The 21,664-nt window shown below is 43.1% G+C and overlaps 2 protein-coding genes across 3 annotated transcripts; one reads left to right on the forward strand and one right to left on the reverse strand.

Annotated features, from left to right (window-relative positions):
- Positions 1 to 390: 390 nt before the first annotated feature.
- LOC103718154 (disease resistance protein RGA2-like) lies at positions 391 to 12,757 on the forward strand. 2 transcript variants are annotated; one of them, XM_039125360.1, is made up of 7 exons: positions 391 to 1,857; positions 2,004 to 2,096; positions 2,259 to 4,997; positions 5,144 to 5,651; positions 5,736 to 5,818; positions 9,649 to 9,690; positions 12,329 to 12,757. In XM_039125360.1, exons 1-4 carry the CDS (start codon positions 1,510 to 1,512, stop codon positions 5,606 to 5,608), a joined length of 3,645 nt encoding a protein of 1,214 aa, XP_038981288.1. In that variant the 5' UTR covers positions 391 to 1,509; the 3' UTR covers positions 5,609 to 5,651; positions 5,736 to 5,818; positions 9,649 to 9,690; positions 12,329 to 12,757. The 2 variants fall into 2 exon arrangements, with proteins under 2 accessions (XP_038981288.1, XP_038981290.1); XM_039125362.1 differs by lacking the exon at positions 2,004 to 2,096.
- Positions 12,758 to 12,884: 127 nt separating this feature from the next.
- Positions 12,885 to 16,338, reverse strand: LOC113463460 (protein XRI1-like). Its single transcript, XM_039125364.1, has 4 exons — positions 15,550 to 16,338; positions 14,232 to 14,287; positions 13,558 to 13,680; positions 12,885 to 13,474 (listed from the first exon to the last, which is right to left on the reverse strand). The coding sequence occupies exons 2-4, from the start codon at positions 14,281 to 14,283 to the stop codon at positions 13,341 to 13,343; spliced, it is 309 nt and encodes a 102-aa protein (XP_038981292.1). The 5' UTR covers positions 14,284 to 14,287; positions 15,550 to 16,338; the 3' UTR covers positions 12,885 to 13,340.
- Positions 16,339 to 21,664: the final 5,326 nt, after the last annotated feature.

The raw sequence follows: 21,664 nt of genomic DNA on the forward strand, positions 1-21,664 counted from the left end.
CAAGTAGCCCCCACCATCCATAGAAGACTAATTCGTCGTCATGACGTTCGGACGGACAGATTAGTCAAAATGTATCTATCCCGAAAGTCCCAAAGCTGCACCTCTTGGAGATCCTCAAAGCGGCATGGCCCAGGATGAACCAACTCTTTTCCTCAATTTTTTTCCTGATATCCTAGAAGCCCCCTTATCCTTGAACCCCAAACGCCCGACGGGATACTCAACCAACAGTTTGTCATCATATAAAGCTTTCACAGCCGCGTCACGACGGCAGGAACCCTACCGTCAACTGGTTCTTCGTTCTTCAACTGGATAAAGGACTAGCTCCGGTAATGCTATTGGTACGGAGGGATCTCTCCAAAGCTAAAAATGCGATATATCTTCCGAATATGAAAGAAAAGCTGCTGACTAAAGTCATGACTTCTGTGTACCACTAGTGCCACAAAAGCTTTTGGTGGTCTTATTGGCGCATACCATGGTGGGGTCTTCGACTGGGGTGAAGTCGTAGCCGTGGCTGCAGTCTCCGTTTCCTCCTTTTTCTTGGATAATAGATAACTCAAGAAAGGAAAGGCCATTGAAAAAGGAGTGGCGCGGAGCAGTGGCGCAGCGTAAGGGATTATTTAATGCCTTGATTGTACGTTAAGGGAGGGGGGAATGGAAGGGGAAGAGCCGAAGAGACTCGAGAGAGAGAGAGAGATCTAAATACGTACTTGTCATCGGGTTTGATGACGAAGTGCTCTAGAAGCTTCTCGTGGCTGGACGTCCGGCAGCGGAGGGAGCCGAGGGCGAAGTCGACGCGCGACGCCGCGGCCGCCGCCTCGCCTGTGAGAAGTTGAGAACTGGAGAACGCCGAGAAGACGGACCAAATGGGGAACTGGGAAGTGGGAAGATGGGGTTTGGGTTTGGGAAAGGCTTTAGCGCTGCTGCCTGCGAACACACTGCGAAGGAACAGCTCGTAGGCTTCCGACTTCGGCAGCTCGACTTCGACGATCCCATTTCTCAGTCTGGCAGTCTCCCTCCCGGACGGCGGAGGCCTTCCTTTTGGCCGATGCCTTAGGCGACCGCCTTGGGCCGGCCCTGCCTCGACCTCAAATGCCAGGTCCAGGGCACTTCTCTTTCATCATTGATCTCTCTCCTCGCTATCCCTCTCTTTGTCACGGGCATAGATCTCACCTTTGTTTCTATCTTTTGACTTTTTGTTTTTTTTAGTTTCTTTTGATTTTTTTTACTTTTTAATTAGTGGGTGGGAATCCATTTTTTTTGTTTTATTGTGTGTGCGTGTTTTTTCGTTCGGTAAATTTTTTTCCCTTGGCTTTAGTAACGTTATCAATCAGGAAGCTGAAATGTGTGGACGTAAGGATGCCAAGCGGACGAGAGTACTGCTTCACTCGCCATTGACTTGACCCCAGCTCACTCTTTCCGCGAAAAGGAGGCGAGAAGGAAAGCCAAAGCCCTCTTCTTTCTTTGCCGTGTCCGATCCGAGCAGAGCAAGGAGAAAACCGAGGTTGTGCAATGGCGAGCGCTTTCCTCTCTTCCATCCTATCAAAAACCAGCCAAGTATTGGGCTGTGTTCACAGATGGGCAGTCTTGCCGTCTTCATCATCGGATCCACGCAGCAGTGTCCTGAAAGATCTGGAGAAGCTGGAGAGAACATTGAAGAGGATCCAGGCAGTGCTCCATGACGCGGAGGAGAAGGAGATACGAGAAGAATCCATCAAGCTCTGGCTGAAGGAGCTTAAAGAAGTGGCTTATGAAGCAGACGACGTGCTGGACGAGTACCAATACGAGGTACTGCGAGCCCAGGTGGAAGGCCGAGCTTCCCGCAACGCGAAGCGAGTGGAAGGGGACGATGAGGAAGAGGTGAGCGGTTCTCTTTCCACCATAGTGCATGGTTTCAATTCCGGACGGCATGGGGGATAGAAGAGTCTGAAAAAATAAATATTTTAAAGTATCTAACTCATCTAAAATTCACGGGGTGAGTCTGGTTTATTTTTTCAAAAATTCAGGGGGACGAGTACCAGTACGAGGTACTGCGAGCCCAAGTGGAAGGGCGAGCTTCCCGCAACGCGAAGCGAGTGGAAGGGGACGATGAGGAAGAGGTAAGCGGTTCTCTTTCCACCATAGTGCATGGTTTCAACTCCGGACGACATGGGGGATAAAATAAGCATTTTAAAGTATTTAAATCATTTTAAAATTCAGGGGTAAGGCTGGTTTATTTTTTAAAAAAAATAAATATTTTTATAAATTTAAAACTCCAACAGGTTTCAATTCCGGACGGCATGGGGGATAGAATCAGGGAGATCAGGGAGAGGTTCGATGAGATCTCGCAGGATCGGGAACACCTCCGTTTAAGAGAGGAAGATGGAGAGCGACGGGTCCTCGAAGCTCCGTACCCAGCACCAACCAGCCAGATGGTGGATGAGTCGACTATTTATGGAAGGAAAGGCGACAAACAGGAGGTAATTGATTTGCTGTTTTCCGAGGGTGTGGAAAATGGTGTCTCTGTCATTCCGATCGTCGGCAAGGGGGGACTGGGAAAAACCACCATCGCCCAGCTGGTCTACAACGACTCCAAGGTAAAAGAATATTTCGATCTAACTGGATGGGTTTGTGTATCCAATGATTTCGATGTTCCAAGGCTAACAAAGGCCATCCTTGAGTCTCTTACTCGAAGTCCATATGATCTTGAACAACTAAGCGTACTTCAAGATACTCTCAACGAAAATCTGAAGGGAAAGAGAGTGTTGCTCGTGCTCGACGACGTCTGGAATGAACAGCAAAGCCGTTGGGAGAGCTTAAGAAACCCCTTCGTTGGTGCAGAAACGGTGAGAATTATCATGACCTGTAGGAATGATTCGGTCGCCGAGATCATGCAGACAGTGCATCCTTATCATCCTCGTTGCTTGTCTCCAGAGCAGTCTTGGGCATTATTCAGGCATTATGCATTCAATGGTCGAGACCCTGAAGAACAACCAAGCTTGGCGGATATGGGCAAGCAGATTGTCGAGAAGTGTTCCGGTTTACCATTGGCTCTCAAGTCAATCGGAAGCCTTCTGAGATACACGGCAGATGAAGATAGCTGGATGGATGTCGTACAAAGTGATATATGGGAAGCCGACGAGAAGAATGAGATTTTGCCAGCTCTTAGATTAAGCTATAGCCGCATGCCAGCACATCTAAAACCTTGTTTCATTTATTGTTCCATGTTTCCGAAGGATTATGAGTTTGACAAAGATGAATTAGTCCGATTGTGGATGGCGCAAGGTTACATCCAGACATTCGGAGGTAGAAGAAGGATGGAAGACATTGGCGATGAATATTTCATTGACTTACAAAGAAGATCGTTCTTTGATTCTGATTGGTTTAAGTTTAAGATGCATGATATGATACATGATCTAGCGAAATCTATTGCAGGAAATGAGTGCCGGGCAATTGTGGATAAGAAGCTATGCAGTCTCTCCGATGAGGTTCGCCATGATAAGGTTCGCCATTTATATGTGGGAGATGAAAAGGAATTTGTGAAATCACTGCGCTCGTATAATTTTAGTGCCTTACGAACCTTGTTATTGTGGAACTCTACAGTTTTGTTGGCAAAGAGAAATCACTGCGCTCGTATAATCCCAGAAATAATCAAGAATCTGCCGCTACTACGGACTCTACAAGTTTGTTGGAAATGGGAAGATGAGATTCCAGGTTTACTCGGTAACCTGAAGCACCTTCGTCACCTACGAATCCAATCTCATTATATTGAGAAAGTCCCTGAATCTGTATGCCTCCTCTATCACCTACAGATATTGGTACTTGATTGCCGCCAGCTTGTAGAGTTACCAGATGGCCTAGGTAACCTTATCGGCCTACGATACTTTAGACTACGCACATATCGTATTAAAAGGCTGCCTGGAACAATTTGTCAGCTCCGCAACCTGCAGATGTTGTTTCTTGATGGGTGCGCGAATCTTCAAGAGTTACCCAGTGACATAGAAAGCCTTACTAGCCTCCGCCACCTATATTGTCGGAACACTGGAATTCTCTACCTACCAGCTGGGATCGGAAAACTAGCAAAACTTCAAAGCCTTCTTGGATGTTATAAAGTGCAGGGTGGGATAGGAGTGCTGAATGAACGTGGTCAGAACCTCGAAACTCTCATCATCTCAGGGCTTAGGAATGTGGTCAACATAGAGGATGCCAGGGATGTAGGTCTTAAACATAAGCATAAACTCAATGCGTTGATGCTAGCTTGGAATGCGGTCGACTGCAATTATGATCCATATCATCCAGGGGTAGATGAGGGATCACTACTACATCTAGAAGTTTTTCCAGAGAAAAATAAGGATGTCCTAGCGGATGAAAAAAGGGAGGAAGCCATGCTCGAGTATCTCCAACCTCACGCTAGCCTCAAAAAGTTGCTTATAAATGGGTATGGTGGTTCCAAGTTTCCAAAATGGGTGGAAAATTTTTTCTCCTTTGCATCACTTCGAGAAATTATTATAATTGATTGTGAAAAAATACGGTCTCTTCCTCTATACATTCATGACTCTCTTGGAAAATTGGATGCACCCATATCAAAATCCATGCTTTGGAGGGTGCACATTTCTGGTTGTCAGGAACTCACATCCTTTCTCTTATCAGAGGAAGGACTGCCATCCAATCTTCAAGATCTACATATTGAGAAGTGCCAACGGTTGACATCACTGCCGGGGATGCAAAACCTTACTTCTCTTGGGGCATTAACTATAAGAAATTGTCCTCAACTCCGGCTCTTATCAGAGGAAGGACTGCCATCCAATCTTCAATATCTGCACATTGAGGAGTGTCAGCAATTGACATCACTATCAGGGATGCAAAACCTTACTTCTCTTAGAAGATTAATTATACAAAATTGTCCTAAACTTCAGATCATGGCAGAAGATCAACTCTCATCTATGCCTAATGAAGTGAAGATTGTTGATTGCCCTGAATTGAGTAACTGGTGCCAAATACAAAGAATCGAGTGCATTGAGGTACCCACCATCCTAAATTTGAAGTGCTTCGATTGATCACTTGAAAACTTACACAATCGCAGATTTTCAAATTGTTTGTTTTAAATCTTCTGCATGAAACTCATGCACCAACAGAATTCTCTTATTCTCTTTTGCTAATGTACCAGGTCGCTTCAGGAAACAAGTTGACTATATCGAACACATGGGAGAACATAATGAGTGGGTTTGATGATTTGACATCCGTTAAGTATCTTTATTTCAGTAATTGTTGGAGATTCCATATATCAAAAGGCCACATGCCCGTACTTGAACAGCTGACCATATGGGGTTGCACGGATATCCCGCCACTATGCTACCTGCCCGCGCTCCCATCTCTTCGAAGCTTGGTCATAAAGGACTGTCCAAGAATCGACTGCCTGCCATCTTCTCTGCTCCCATCCACGCTAAAGTCCTTGGTGGTTGATAGTTGTGAGGGCCTAAAGAATTTGCTGTTGGAGCTACAGAACCAATATGCATTTGAGGAACTGCAACTTGTGAATTGCCCTAAGCTCGAACGGGTGGAAGGGTTGAATTGCCTTTTCTTTCCAAAAATCTTAAGAATAGAACGATGCCCTCAACTCAAGCTTCCATAAGATGATTGACAACCATCTATTCCTCCACGTGTCGAAATTGCTGGTAGCTATACTTGCATTTTGGCAAATTGCCAAATTAATAATTGTACTGGCACCAACTGCTCTGTTTCTTTATCTGTCTTTGCAGAAGAAGCAGAGAACAAAGAAACCTAGGAGAAACAAGTGTTGGATTGTGTGACGATGGAGCATGCTAATAGTGCAGAATCATCGGTATGGATCAGCACGGCCCTATTAAATGGATTCTTAATTTTTTATCTAAAGAAAATTTTAAGTTTTTTTTATTTCTTTTTTGCTTTGATACAAAATTAAACATGTGCCGACATGGCACACTGATATACTATGCCTGCAGGTGTTTGGCATGAGTATGGGCATCCATATTTAAATGCTTGGCCAACATTAACCAAGTTTGATTACTGTCATCTTCCTTGAATATATAATCCATTAAATAAAAAAAATAAGTTACTTGTCCAACTAGATCGTTTATTTGTTCGCATTATCCTAGCATCAATTCTTTTTTAGTTTTTGGAAAATGATCTTGGCGTCAATTCCTGAATGATCTTAGCTAGTAGCACCATGCCAAGGGAGTGGTTTCACAAATAATCACCAGCAATACAATGGGTTTAGGCCAGAAGCATCATTTTAGGTGCGCCTTTTCCACTGTTGTGGTTGTGCTTGCTGAGAACTAGGGTTAATAAAAAGTACTTATAGCTTTCATTGCTACCTGCTGTGTCTGATAGCTTGCAAATTGATGATAACATAAGTAATATATATTTTTTGGATCATGAGACACATATACATGGCATGAGTACACCTTGGTTTTCACATGCTTACATAAAGGTCAGAAATGTAAAGCATTCTTTTGAACCATTCATGAGGAACTATTAGTCATTTGAGCACCACTGGCACCAAATCCAGTTTGAGCAACTAGTTGCTCATAGTAAGTGACAGAATCTACCAATCCGTAAAGCGATTATAAATTACTGGAGGTACATGAGCTTTGCAGGATAAGGAGAAACTTGGAATAAATTCAGAGATAGTCCTAAATTAGAATTGTTAAATAGTTGGAAAAATGCTTGATGATTATAATGATTATGACATCTGGATATCTGTAATAATCAATGCTACAAGAATTTAGAACCTATCAAAATTTGTTAGCGGACATCTACAAGTATACATTTGACAAGCGTGGATCTTAGGATTGGTCTTAGAACAACTGATATTCTAGGTGTCAACATGTAGTGTGTGCATTGATCTTTTCTTTTCTTTTTGTTTTCCCAGCATTTTGCAAACCAGAACAATAGTCAGGAGAGGTGAGACAAGTATTATATTAAGAAAACTTATGTAAGTACCAAACCACTCTTCAATATTCCTTAAACATGGAAAGAACTTAGATTAAAAGATGAAATCAGCATTGATACCAAGGATTGCTACCTTTCCAGAAATCCACGAAAAGAAGATAGAAAGACAGGCATATGATGCCAACTTTGAATTCGAAAAAGATGCACTGCCAATTACATTCTGGGCAGAATGTCATAGATAATATTTTCCAATCTTAAACCCATCCATGGTTTCCTGCAAATCATTTTGTTCTAGGGAAATGATTGACTCCTTAGGGATAAGGGCGAACAGCAACGTTATGCTGCTTCTCTTCTGAACATGGAAGATGTATACTTACTGGGTCCCATGATGTAACAATATGTATATCTTTCCTGTGACATAAGAAGATGCACCACTCATCCCAACTTAATTAGTTACCTACATGCCATAGAGCTACTGCCCCACTTGCATAGCAAATCTCAAGTTGATTGGGCAAGGCATTCTATTTGCAAGAAGAAGTCTCTTTTCTTTTGGAATAAATTTCAAAAATAGGACTCCATTTTTCAAGGATAGGTAGATTTAGCAAGACTTGTCCAACTCACATGGACAAGAGAAACGAGAAACAACTTATAGCCCTTTTAGCCATTTCATAATTTTACCTTTAGCTTGACCTATCAATAAGTGATGTAATAGGACCTAATGCGTCAATAGTACTACTAAATTTTTTTCCTGAGCAAAAGAGTGCGGCTAAATTCTTTGTTGCATTACTCAAACTATCATATTTTCAGTTTTAGAAATTAACCCAAATCTTTTCTAGTTGCTATAGATTAGACACAAGACATGATCAAAAAAAACTTATTTTTAATGAATACATATATGGATACGCATATTAAATGGATTTTAAAATTAGCATTCATATGTGTTCTAAACAGATACGGATACAATTTAGAGTTAAGTATATCTATAGTCATTTTGAACAGATATGGATATATGCCGGATATTATTTGTATCTATATTTTGATATCTTAATATAAATATAAGTCAAATACTATTTGGCTATAAATCAAATTTCTAGCAGAATTCAGTGCTGAAAATTGATAATAATTTATATAATCATAAAGCATAGGAATAGAATATACCATGTAGATTGCAACGATACACAGATAACTAAGGATTTAAGGCATTATTATTTATAAACCTGCACAGAGACCTGCCTTGCTAAGGGTCTAGATCATGAATTATCTATTTTTAAAGAGCTTGTCAGAAAAGTTATATATATATATATATAGAAAATATATATAAGTTATTAGCATTGACATTTTAAATGATAAAGCTTTGAAAATATCATAAAGAATAAAATAAAATATATTCATTTTATTTTTTTATCAAAGAGAAAAGGGTTTTCATAAAAAATAGAGAATATACATCAAATAATACTTAAGGATAGATAAAATAAACTACTAATATAAAGCAATAATTATGTCATAGAGTAGTGGGTGAAGGCTTTCCATTCAAACCACAGAACGTTGGCTTGAATCCTGGGTTATACAATTTATATTATTAGATATTTTTTTACCAAATACTTAAGATCTAGATTGGAAAAATATATAAAATCAAAATCTACAAATAGATATCCAAATTCGAATCTGGATCAGATTAGATATCAAAATTTCTAATCTGAATCTAATCCTATTTGAATACGGAAATGGTGCTATCAGATTATATCGGACCTATTTTCAGCCCTACCATGAAGCTTGCGTGTCTGGGATATTGCTTCTTGAAGATAGAAATCCAGTCTCAATACTCTTTTTTTCACTTTCTCGGGAACCCTACAATGTTTCTCTAACTTTTTTAAAAAACCTTTTTCCTTGTGTGAAGTTTTTTCTTTCTAGTTATTAGAAATTTTCTCTAGCTGCTTATTTTGAGTAAGAGCATATAATTAGTGAGATACAAAGATAGGCACATAACTAGAAAGAGAACCAACGAAGGGTGTGGTTCTAATTCTGCAATCTTACTGTTCCAGCGGGCAAACAACATTGCTGTATCTCCAATATCTGATGATGTAACTAATTGCAACATGGGTCAATTCCTACAGCTTGGGTTCCCTTCTGGTTGCAGCTTGCAGTCCTAGAGGAATATATAGAGTTGAACATAGTCAAATAAGAAATTGAAAGATTTCATTGAAATTGTTCATTTGGAAATTTTCCGAAAACCTAATTATAGGTTCTTCTCTCCATCGGAACAATAGGGCCGTTATGCTTATTACTAAACTTGTTGAAGAGATTAAATAGAACCAAGGTCTATCTTTTTGATCAGAGGTTGAATCAATCATCAGAAGAAAAATTAGGCCAAAGGTACATAACAATGCAGAACTAGCGGTATGGATTAGAACAACCCTATTAAATCTATTTTGAACTTTTTTTAACTAATAAAGAATTTTAAGTTTTTTATTCTCTTTTGTTTTGATACAGAATTGAACATATGCTGGCATGGCATACAAACTGTGCCAGTAGGTGTCTAGCAAGGGTATGAGCACCGATATCTAAGTCCTTGTCAACATTAACTAAATTAATGTCATCTTCCTAGAATCTATAATGTGTTAAATAAAAAATTAGTTTCTTCTCAAACTTGATTGTTTATTTATTGGAATTATGTTGGCATTAATTATTTTTGAAGTTTTTAGGAAAATGATCTTGGCATCAATTCCTAAATGATCTTACCAGGTAACACATGTAATGGAGTGGTCAGGCCAGAAGAATCTTCAGGTATGGTTTCTCCATTATTGTGGTTGTCTTTGTTGAAAAGTAAGGTTTATAAAAGAAGAGTTGTAGCTTGTGATTGCTACTTGCTATGTTTTATATCTTGCAAATTGATGATAATGTAAGCAATCTGTTTTTTTGGTCATGACCCATCTGCAAGTGTATGCATAGACCTTAATTTTTACATGTTTAAATAAAGGCCTGAAATTTAAGCGTTATTTGAACCCATTCATGAGGAACTAGTAGTAGTTCAAAACACCACAAGCACCTAATCGAATATGAGCAACTAGTTGTTCTTGGTAAGCGATAGAATCTACCAATCAAAAATGTGATATGATATATTGATTTAGCTGAGTTTCACTAACATAAGAACATTGTACAACCATGGTAAGGATTCTCAATTATAGCTGATACACGAGTTTATTAGGATATGGAGAAACTTTAAAAATCAAAGATTACCCTAAATAAGAAGAATACTTCATGAATGAGGATCAATAAAGCTGACTCAAAATAGTTGGAAAAAGGTTTGATAATTATGATGATTATGACATGAGCTTGCCAGGTTAAATACAATAATCAAAGCTACAAGAATTTAGAACACATCAAATTTGTTAACATGCATCTACAGGTATATATTTGACAAATGTGGATTTAAGGATTGGTCTTAGGATGATCGACATTCTAGGTCTCAACTTGTCACGTGTGTGTATTGATCTTTTTTTAGCATTAGGATACCTAAATAACCAAGTTTGATTGAGCTGAGACTTGCCTTACATTTATATTAACTAAACTTATGTAAGTACTGAGCCACTCTTCAAGATTCCTTAAGCACAGAAAGAACTTAGATTAAAAAAATAAAACAAGACTAATGCCATGAACTATTAACCTCTCCACAATCCTTAAAAACAAGATAGAAAGACAGATATGATGCCCACATTGAATTGAAAAAAGACGCAATGCTAATTATATTCTAGGAAAAATGTCACAGATGAACGTTTTCTAATTTTAACCCCATTCTATTCTAGGGAGGACATAATGTGATTATTCTGCTTCTCCTATGAACATGCAGGATGTTTTCTTAGCGGGTCCAATTCTATAGCAAAATTTGTATTCTTCTTAGAACATAATGAGATGCACCATTCATCCTAACATGGTTGTATAGATGCCATGAAGCTAGTGCCTTAGTTGCATATTAGATCTCACGTTGATTGGTCAAGGCATTCTATTTGTAAGAAGAAGCCATTTTACTTTCGGAACAATTTTCAGAAACAAAATCCTATTTTTGAAGGACAGATAGATTTAGCAAGACTTGTCCCATGTAGATGGACAAGAGACAAGAGAAACAACTTATTTCCCTCCTATCCATTTCATAATTTAAGCTTCAGCTTGACCTTTCAATAAGTTATATAATAGGACCTAACGCAACAAGAATACTGGTAATTTTTTTCCTAGGCAATAGAGTACTACTAAAATCTTTTATGCATTTGCTCAAACTACTATATTTTTGGTTTTAGAAGCCAACCCAAATCTTTTATAGTAGCTGTAGCTGAGACACAAGATGTGATCACAAAAACTTATTTTGATAATATAAGGATCCAGTTTCTCATATATTCTATGATGTTTAAGCAGAACAATGTACAAGCAAACTCCAAAAATAAAGATAAGAGGATATAAACATGTGGTCAAATAAAAAGTTCTATATATAGCCAACTGATTTAGCTAAGTGGCTGTTTGATATAGCATGGTCTCAATTTTTGGTTACCCAAATATTAGATACAGTCACTACAAAATAGATCATATTTGATCAGGAGGGTCATAATCAAAATGACTTGATGCTTCATGTCCTATACCACAGGACAGAGCCAAAACAAATAAGAGCATCTCTTGCAGAAAAAATATTGAAATGGATGGATGTTAAATTGTAGAATAACATGAACTGTGTGCAGTGTTGGGTGTGTAGATTTATCTATTGAGAAACATTGTTAGAGTATCTGCATAAACAATGCAAAGGCACATAAGAAAAATTTGAGGATAGCATGGTAAGAAGAGGAGCTAAGACAAGTTTGAAGGATCAATTACTAAACAATCATACTATCGAGCACTTGCTAGGATAGCATCATCTCTCAGCATTCGGGCAAGAAGTCAGGAGTTCGATTCTGGTTGGAGCCAGCCCCCAAGGTTGTATAGGGTAAAAATGGTGGGGAGTTAGCCTCTACTAGTCTCGGAAAAAAAAAAGTAAATTTTCATGCCATCTAAGCAAAAGCAAAATGGAAGGCTCTAGTGATGTAAATATTAAAAATGAATGTCTTCTCTCAAAATTAAAAAAAAAAAAGATACAAATAAATGTATAAGATACCATCTAAAGTATGTGCATCTGGGATACTGCTTCTTGAAGATGAAATTGTAGTCTCCATACCCTTTTTCTGTTTCTGGGAAACCCTTCAATGTTTCTCTAGCTGGTTTTTCTTTTTCTTCTTGGAGTTTTCTTGTTGTTTTCTTATGAGAAAAAAGAGAATTTCTCTAGGTGCTTATTTTGAGTAAAAGCACATAATTTGTGAGATACAAAGATAAGAACATAACTGGAAAGAGAAACCAATGTAGGGGTCATACCTATGGCTCTAATTCTGCAGTCTTCCATTTTCAGTGGGCAGACAAGGAGCTTTAGGCAATGTGAGAGGTTGTTGCTATCAATCTACAATTACCTCCTCAAGAATGGATTTGAAGTGACTACTTTCTTGGTGCAATGCTGCAAGTTATGCAAGGAATGGTTGGCAAATTCCTTACAGTTGAGTTATTGTTATGTTAGTCGTGTTGGATATTTGCATAAACTCTGGAGTTTTTATTAAGTAAATCTAAATCACTAGGAGTCTATATAATCTACGATCTTCCAAATGTAACTGCTGCACTTTATGATCTTACGATGCTAGAGCATGGCATCCATGATGCATGTGGTCTCGCATATGCAGAGACATGGAGCTTGGTAATCGCACCCAACTGTGGAGTTTGCAGAACTCTGACTTGTATTTAGTTGCTGTAAAACCTAATGTATCTGTGGAGGTTTCTAAGATGAGAATTTATCTATCGTGTTGCAACTGCCTCTAAGCAAAACAAAGGAGCTTGAAAGCTTATATGATGCTGCACTCAGTGCATCCTGAAGGTACGAGGATAAACCATTATGGAGACTCACAGCAGATCGAACATACTCAATGAGATCCTTTTATCATTTCATTAACAGTGGTGGTGTTCTCTGCCCATATTAATAGTGCCATGTGGAAAGTGAATGCACCCGAAAAATCAAAATCTTCTCTTTTTTGGCGCTCAAAAATTGATTACATGCAGTGGATGTTCTGAGAAGGGAGGGATGGCAAGTTTCTTACTTGTGTTCCATCTATGGTGTAGCTGATGAGACAGCGAGCCATTTGTTCCTGCATTGCTCTTATAGCAAGAGTATTTGGTTCATGATCAAGATTTGCCTGAAAATTAAAGATCATCCTTCATCCCAACTTTTCTTGTGGATGTCATGTAGATCGATGAGAATAAAAAAGGGTGCTTCAGGAGAGGATGGGATCAGTTAGTCTTGACCATTTTTTGGAATTTATGGAAAGAACAAAATGCAAGAATTTTCTTGAAGAGAAGCCATCCCGTGACTCAGGCGCTCAGGAATGCAGTGGTGGATTCATGGATTGGGTCACCTTATGTTCATCATTATAATCCAACATGAACTGCAACATGCGCCTCCTCTTGAGTTGTGAAGATTCTCTAATTTCCTCCAAACCTTTGTTGGTATTATCTGAATTTCACTCACCCTAGTTACATAGAATTCAGTACAATCTCAATAAAAACAAGCCAACTTCTACTAGTTGAAAAGTATACCTTCAATATCTGATACTTGGTAGCCAAAATCTGCACAATCCTTGATAGGAGTTTGTTCCTCAAGCATGTATGACAAATCATCTTCATTTGTGTTTACTTCTTCCCATAGAAAGTGAGAGAAATCTGCAGAATCCAGGATACCAGACAATGAGAACCAATGCCGCAAAGGGGCTTCTAAAGAGCAAAACTTTAGGGCTCGTTTGGTTCGTGGGAAAAGGAGGAAAAGTGTGGTCGACGGAAAAGTAATGAGATGCCTCTTGTTTGATTAGACTTTTCAAAGGAGAGAGATGGAAAAGTTGTATTCTCATGGGAATATGATTCCCACATTTCATGGAAAAGTCTTTCCTATGAGAAACATGGAAAAGTTACTTTTGCATGAGCAAGGAATCACTCCATTTTTATTTTTTTTTCAAAAAGGCACTTAGCATTAAAGAGGCATGAAAGACCTAATTTTTATTAAAGATATAATGGGAAATACACATAACTTTTTCAGGAAAGTGAATGGTCAACCAAACATAAGCACTCTGAAAATCTATCACTTTTTCATGGTCAACTAAACATGCCAAAAGTACTTTTTCAAGCATCCTCTTCCTAAGAATCTGCTTCCTAGAAATCATGTTCCTAGGAGGAAAAATGATTTTCGCGAATCAAACGAGCCCTTAGAAGCAACATACCATTTTGTGAATCTGTTTGCAGACTATACTCCTCTCCTGGCCATTCCCACATCTCACTACAACGATTCCAACACCAAGCAATTAAACAAAAATGTACAAAAAGCCGCTTCCTTTAGCACTTAAGAGTGATTATAGGAAAATGAGAAAATGTGCAGAGTCTAAAATTTAAGAAAGTATCATGACATGATGGATCCACTAACAAACTAATAAGATCATGGGCTTCTCACTTCCGTGAATACAATGCAAGTCAATTGACCAAAATGATTTGGTGTCAAGAAAGTTCTCTTCTCTGCTTCAGCACCCTGTTCAAGTCCCTTTTCTTCCATGTCTTTCTTGTTTATTCCTTCTGCTTTATACTCTCTTCTCTCTCTGTAATTGAATGGTGGGAGGGACCTCCCTTAGCCCCTCATTCCTTGTTCTAAAAAAAAAGAAAGAAAAAAAAAAAAAAAGAAGCAGCCTACTTGTTCTAGATCTCTGTTCAAAAACTGCAGGTGAAGCGGTCCCTGTCTTTGTGCATATTGTGTATCAGATGATTGTTTTTAGCCCACAAATTTACTAGTTAGACCTCTTCTTCATACACAATATATGCAGTGACCTTCTTGTCTGAGAAATCCCAATGGACGAGAGTTCCTTATCAACAGATGTTATATGGCTGCTAGTGCTCTTATATGTATTATATGCAGAAACAACCAAGAAATTTATTCCAGACAATATTCAGGCAATGCAGATATCTATAGCTTCTATTTGGCAAACTGAAATATGTACGACAATGGAAAGGCCGAATATGAAATGTAGACACTCAATTCAAATGAATCCAAGGCAGCCTTTATCCGGAATTGAGGCAGGATATGTCAATGGAAATTCTGATGATCTTGATGCAGAACCCAAACACAGTGTGCAACAGCCAAATAAATTACTAGCATTTGACACTCAAAAAATAAATTGCATATGTTTTAGTATAAACTATTGTTGATTCCGTGTTTTAGCACTTATTACCCCGAGATGAATTAAAGTAGGAATTCAAGGGAGCTCATTCTAATTGAGTCACAAAACAAAGTTCATGACATTCGATGGTTGTCATGGCATTATATCTTAAACTTGATACTTCAATTCATTTTGATGAATATCATAACCTTTTTACCCACAAATTATATGACAAATTGCATCAGCGGACTCATTTGCAGAACAATTAAAACAAGCAATAGCCGATTCCTTGAAGCTCCTCTTCTAAGACAATTAATTTACAACTAATAACTGGTTACTGTGAAGCTCCTTCTCTAAGACAATTCATTTAAAAGTAATGAGCCAGAAGTATTACCTAATCACTCAAATCATCATCCAGAAAATCGAGATCAGCATCATCTTCATCAGCTGCAGCAACCATAGTGGCAGGATGAACCTCCATCCAGAAAACTATTTCAGTTAATGCTGCAATTTCTGTATGACCTTTCCATGACGCTATATCTGAATCTCCATTCTCATTCACCTCATTCTCATGTGCCTCTGCTTTCTCCACATCATTATAAAGAATCCCCTAAAATGCAAGTTGTGATGGACATAAGCAAAATCGTCTTATCTTTTTCTGAGCCAAATGGTCTTTTTTCTGATGTTCAGTTCCTCAACTGGAAACAAATGAAACCCTATCGCCTCTCGAAAAAAATGAGACTTTAATCCCTTTCGCATCCCAAATTACAGGCTTTCATCAACGAAAGAAGATCCAGCATTGGCAACCTCAAGATCACAAGTTTTCCTACGGATCCAACTCTAATATAAATAACCCGATCCATTAGCTATTACAGGGTAAAAGAACTGATCCTATCCATGATCCGACAAATCTAAACGCATTCCATCCCTGCTAACCGTATCAAGAACTGAACACAGAGGGCAAGATTGAGCGTTACCTTAAGTACCCTGCTTTCCATTTCAATCAACAACCTAATCCCCTCGACACACGCTTCATACCTCAAGAAATTCTACCCTCTGGTTGTTGCGAGGGTTTTTAGGGGTTCTATCGGAAGAGGGGTTAATTCTTATTTTTATCCAGCCACCCCGTCTCATGGGGATTCAGGCGAGTGCAACTTGGAATTGAACCCCTCCTACCCAAGTACAAGAGATAATACCATATAAGTAAGTGCTCCATGGTAACTAAAAGCAAATGTTTATTGTTGCTGGAAATTGGACCCGGGGGCCGCCGCGAAGCCGGGGAAGGAGGAGCTCCGCCGCGGGGAGGGCGGACGGCGGTGCGCCGGCCGGCTGCGTCCTCCTGTGCCCTCCTGGGGGGTGTGAGAGAGCGGAGAGGAGAGTGCGTCCTGTCCTGTCCCGTCCTGCAAAAAAGCCGGTGGCCGGGCTCCCCGGCGCCGGCCCTCCGATGCTTAAGTCAGAGGGGGCAAATATGTGGAGAGAGCAAGCCAGAGAGTGAAGAAGATGAAGAGGATATTGTGCTCAATTGTGTCTGTGCTGTTTACTTGTGTTCCAGTCCTCCCCTTCTTTCCTCCCAGGCTCCCTTTTATAGAGGGATTTTATGTTGCCCGGGAGGTGACAGGGAGTTTGTCCTCTCTTGTAATAATTGGGCACGATTTGGCCCATTAATGGCGTAGTGGAATATGAGGCCGAATCAGACCGGAACTAGGAAGTTGTCACGGTCGATCGGACCTGTTGGAGTGGTTGAACCGCCGGCCGTGGTAGGCCCGGAGTCCATGGATGGTAAGTGCATTTATTACCGAGTGAACCGGCGGTCAGGGAGAGCCATACGCTTTGATGGTTCAGTGATCCGGAGATCGTCTTGAGCCGTGTTCATTAAATGACTGAGTGCATCGGAGACTTGAGGGGGTCTCATGCATTAATGGCAGGTCGTGCCAAATACCTGCGGAGATCTTATGCCTTGACGGCTTGGAGATAGCGGCAGGTTGCAGTGGAGTTGTCAAGTCTCTCAGGGGGTTAGGCAGGGGTTGAACATCTGGTCAAGGCAATCGGCTCGGCAGGGGTGCCGAGCCGAGCTGGTCGCCCAATGGGGCGCCCTGTGGCGGGGTTGCTTCTAATGCTTCTGGTCGGCGCCCTTTGGTCGAGCGCCTTTATTTCGCGCTCTTTCCTCTCTGGTCAGCGCCCTCTAATCGAGCGCTTTTCTGGTCGGCGTCCTCTGGTCGGCTCTTTCTAGCCGAGCACCCCTCTGGTTGGTGCTCTCTGGTCGGCTCTTTCTAGCTGAGCACCCCTCTGGTTGGTGCTCTCTGGTCGGCACCCTTTGGCCGAGCGCCTTTCCGGCCGGCGCTTTTTGGCCGCGCGCCTCCGTGGCGGTATGACTTGGGGTTTTCCCCCAACACTACCCCCCGACTTCCGAGTTCCAGTTGGCTACCAGCTGGAGCGCGGGAAGTAGCTTCAGTTGGGTCGTTACGAATTCCGAAAATTTTAATTTATTGCGCATTTTGGATTATCGGACGCTTCGAGATGCCTTTAATAGGCGGCGTCTCTTCTTTCCCGAAAAGCCTTATTATTGGGACACCTTTTGCGAGGCGTCCTTGCGTCGTGGGCTCATGATGGGGCCGCACGATCCGATGGGGCGCTTCGGCGTTCGAAGCGTTAGCCCTAATTAAATGCGTCGTTCTGTCTTTTGGACCGACACGTGTGGTCATCTCAACGGGGTGCGGCTTTTCTTTTTGCCGATCGGGGCCGTTGGGGAGGTTTATATAAACTCTCCCCTGGCCTTCTGTCCCATTCTTATCGCCTTCTTCCAGCTTTTCTTCCTTCAGCCTTTCACGGTCCGAAGTTCTATTCTCCGACGTCTTCCCCAGGTCGTCCTTTTTTCTTAATCCCTTTCTTCCCTTACAATGGGTTCTCTCCCCAGTGAGGTCGAGTCTACCATGAGCGTCCTGGAGGTCGAAATGACCGAAGAGTGGTTTTTCCCTCTTCACGGGTTCCGCTTGGAACCCGCCAGGCGTGGAGATCGGGTAACCGATCCTCCGGTAGGCCGGATTGGAGTGTACCTAGAGTCACTCTGGGCCGGTCTCCGATTTCCTCTTCACGGCTTCGTGAATGAGTTGTTGATGGTATGCCGGCTGGTTCCGGCGCAACTCGCTCCGAATGCCTGGAGGACAGTGATCGGTTTCCTGTCACTATGCTTACTGCACGGGATTCCGACCTCTGTCAATGTTTTCCGGCGGCTTTTTATTTTTAAGTCGAATCCGGAAGACGGTGAGTGGCTGTATATCGCCCTTCGGGCGGGTCGGCCACTTTTTCATGGTGCCCCCTCATCCATTCATGGCTGGAAGGAGAAATTCTTCTTCCTTGGTTCTGCACAGTCCTGGGGGTTTGACCCCAGGTGGGGACCGGCTCAGCTCAAGTCCATCAACAAACCCCCCAGACTTTCTCCACGTGAGCAGGGGATCCTTGACGCCATCCGCAGCCTCGGGGACGGCATCTTACTGAACGGCCTCATATGTGAGGACGCTTTGGTGAACGTGGGCTTGAGCTCGGCACGTCCCCACGGTAAGGATAGTTACAGTGTCTCTTTTTATTTTCTTACTGTTCTAATGTTCTAATCCTGTTCGTCTTTGCAGATATCGCAAAGATGGTGACTAAAAGCGAAGTCCTCTATACTCGCTTCCAGAAGAGGGCCGCCGAGCTCTCGAGCGAGCCCACCGAGCCGAGAAAGAAACAGAAGGTCTCGGCGACCCCAGTGACCCCGGCGACAGCAGTGGCCGAGGCGGGTCCTTCTCGCCCTGCGCACTCCGAGGTGGGGCCTTCTCGCCCCGCGCACCCCGATGCTGGTCAGAGGGAGGGTGCGGATTCCAGGGGCTCGGGCTCCCGGGGAGCTTCGATGGTGCTCCCATGCCCGGTGCCCTTGGCACAAATCCCTGGTCAGCAGGATGCTTCAGTTGCCGACCAGGGGAGGAGTTCCGCGGGTCCCGCGCTTGCGCGCCCCGCCTCAGTCGTGCGGCAGTCAGATCGGCCGCTTGTCCGACCCCAGCCCCCTAGCTCCGAGCCGGGGAGCAGTCACGGAGCCTCGGGGTCGGCTCCGCCTAGGCCAGCCGATGCTGGCCTTCCGGGCCCATCAGGCTCGGGGGAGCGAGTGCCTCTTGCACTCACCTGGTCGGTATTCGAGGGCGATTCAGCCCTCGAAAACCCTCGAGTGGCGCGCGAAGTATTTCGGGTCGCGCTGCTCCCGGCCGACCGGGCCACGATACAGTCCATGAGCTACAATGCCTTCATGGACGCTACCCGCTGCAACGCCGTCCGGGTAAGTAAAAATTTCCATCTGTGTAATTTGTAAAAAGTTTACTCGCAGCGCCTTATGTTTTTCTTTTTGTCTCTTTTACAGCACTTGCACAAGACGGAAATGCTGATGCACATAGTCCAAGAGTACCGGGAGCAGACCCGGAGGTGCCAGCGCGGTTACGAGGAGGCCCAGGCGAGGTACCTGGCCGCCGAGGCGAGGTACCAGGCCTCCGAGGCCGAACGTCAGGTGCTCCAAGAGAGAATTGGAGCATCCGAGGAAAGAATTCGAGCTCTGACCGCCGAGCTCGATGAAGAGAAGGGCGCGCACACACTAATAAGGTCCGAAGTGCACGCCGCCGAGGCTCGTTTGGCCGCAGCCGAGCTGGCGTTGGCCTCCCGCGAGCAGGAGGTGGGGAATGCCCGTCTCCGACACTTGGAGCTCGAGCGAGAAATAAAAACCCTCGAGCGGAAGGCCGCATACCACGAGGCTCGGGAGCTCGAGGCTCGGGAGCAAGCCCAGAACGCGGTAAGGCTCTTCCGCGAGTCGGAGGAGTTTCACGACCTCCTAGCAGAGGAGGGCGTGAACGGGCTAATTCAGGGCTTCCGGGACTTCCGCAACCAACTGTGGCGGCTTCTCCCGGATTTCGATGTAAACCTGCTCCAACCGGGAGCAGGGGTCGAGAGGCCGGAGGCGGAGGCAGAAACTCCGGGGGCCGACCAGGGAGGTCCAGCCAAGGCGACCGAAGCCGCCCCTGAGGGTACTCCCATTGCTGCCGAGGCTACTGAAGCCCCGACTGCTGAGCCTACCGCTCCCGATACTGCCGAAGCCGAAGTGGTCGAGCTCGAGCCTTAGTGTAATTTTTGTTATTTTGTAAAGTCGGGATGGCCCCCCATACTTGTAAGGGCCGAACTCGAATTTTTGTACTCAGCCTACGGGCTTTTTGAAATGAATATACTTTTTTGGAAACTCGTCTGTTGTAGTCCAAGTTTCTCTGCTCGGATCCATTTTAGGTTCTGAGGACATAGGCTCTAGGGCCTCAGCTTTACCCGCCACAGGGTTTGGTTTTAGGTTTGGTTAGCCGAGCTCCATTGCTCGGTCCTTCGACCAGTGGTATAGCGACGCTCATGCTTATACCAAGGGGATTTGGGCTCGGAGAATTTTTCCGAGCCTAGTCCAGAATTCGACCAAGCCCTGGGGCGGTCGCTAGGACTTGGATTTTTTAACGTAGTGAACTTTGAATCCGAGCCTCGGGTTGCCGGAGCGGACCGGATTCTTTTCCAGCGAATGGGTCGAATGCTCGTCAGCTCGTGACGGGGATTCAACAGACTAGGTTTATACCAAGTTTGTTGGTATCGTGAGTGTTTTCACGCCGAGGCGACTAAAACATTCTGCTCGGAGTCCACTCTTTGAGGACGTCGGCAGAGAAATCCAAAACATAATGTAGAAACATTAAATGAATGGGTACCTTGTACCGTGTGCGTCCTTGCGCCGAGGCGACTGAAGATGCTTCCTCTGCTCGGGGTCCGCTCTTTAAGGGCGTCGGCAGAGATCCAAGAATAGATAAGATAATGTAAAAAATATTAAATAAATGGGTACCTTGTACCGTGTGCGTCCTTGCGCCGAGGCGACTGAAGACGCTTCCTCTGCTCGGGGTCCGCTCTTTGAGGACGTCGGCAGAGATCCAAGAATAGATAAGATAATGTAAAAACATTAAATAAATGGGTACCTTGTACCGTGTGCGTCCTTGCGCCGAGGCGACTGAAGACGCTTCCTCTGCTCGGGATCCGCTCCTTAAGAACGTCGGCAGAGATCCAAGAATAGATAAGATAATGTAAAAACATTAAATAAATGGGTACCTTGTACCGTGTGCGTCCTTGCGCCGAGGCGACTGAAGACGCTTCCTCTGCTCGGGATCCGCTCCTTAAGGACGTCGGCAGAGATCCAAGAATAGATAAGATAATGTAAAAACATTAAACAAATGGGTACCTTGTACCGTGTGCGTCCTTGCGCTGAGGCGACTGAAGACGCTTCCTCTGCTCGGGATCCGCTCCTTAAGGACGTCGGCAGAGAAATCCGGTGAGGGAGAACGAGCCGAGCTCGTTGGTTGAAGCCGGTGGAGAACGAGCTGAGCTCGTCTTGGTCAGTGAAGACCGCATCCCAACGTATCGGGGCATCCCGAAGAATCGGGGCATCTCGACGTCTCGAGGCATCCCGGCCTAGGTCG

This window comes from Phoenix dactylifera, chromosome 1 (genome assembly GCF_009389715.1).
Source record: "Phoenix dactylifera cultivar Barhee BC4 chromosome 1, palm_55x_up_171113_PBpolish2nd_filt_p, whole genome shotgun sequence".
Taxonomy (NCBI): domain Eukaryota; kingdom Viridiplantae; phylum Streptophyta; class Magnoliopsida; order Arecales; family Arecaceae; genus Phoenix; species Phoenix dactylifera.

What these genes read in the sequence shown, in the direction of transcription:
- LOC113463460 (XM_039125364.1), bottom strand. Translation starts at nt 14,283, where the DNA reads ATGTGGGAATGGCCAGGAGAGGAGTATAGTCTGCAAACAGATTCACAA. An exon ending in GCAAACAGATTCACAAAATG is followed by an intron (nt 13,681 to 14,231) that starts GTATGTTGCTTC and finishes TGGATTCTGCAG; the next exon opens with ATTTCTCTCACTTTCTATGG. An exon ending in CCAAGTATCAGATATTGAAG is followed by an intron (nt 13,475 to 13,557) that starts GTATACTTTTCA and finishes AGTGAAATTCAG; the next exon opens with ATAATACCAACAAAGGTTTG.
- LOC103718154 (XM_039125360.1), top strand. Translation starts at nt 1,510, where the DNA reads ATGGCGAGCGCTTTCCTCTCTTCCATCCTATCAAAAACCAGCCAAGTA. An exon ending in AAGGGGACGATGAGGAAGAG is followed by an intron (nt 1,858 to 2,003) that starts GTGAGCGGTTCT and finishes TCAAAAATTCAG; the next exon opens with GGGGACGAGTACCAGTACGA. An exon ending in AAGGGGACGATGAGGAAGAG is followed by an intron (nt 2,097 to 2,258) that starts GTAAGCGGTTCT and finishes AAACTCCAACAG; the next exon opens with GTTTCAATTCCGGACGGCAT.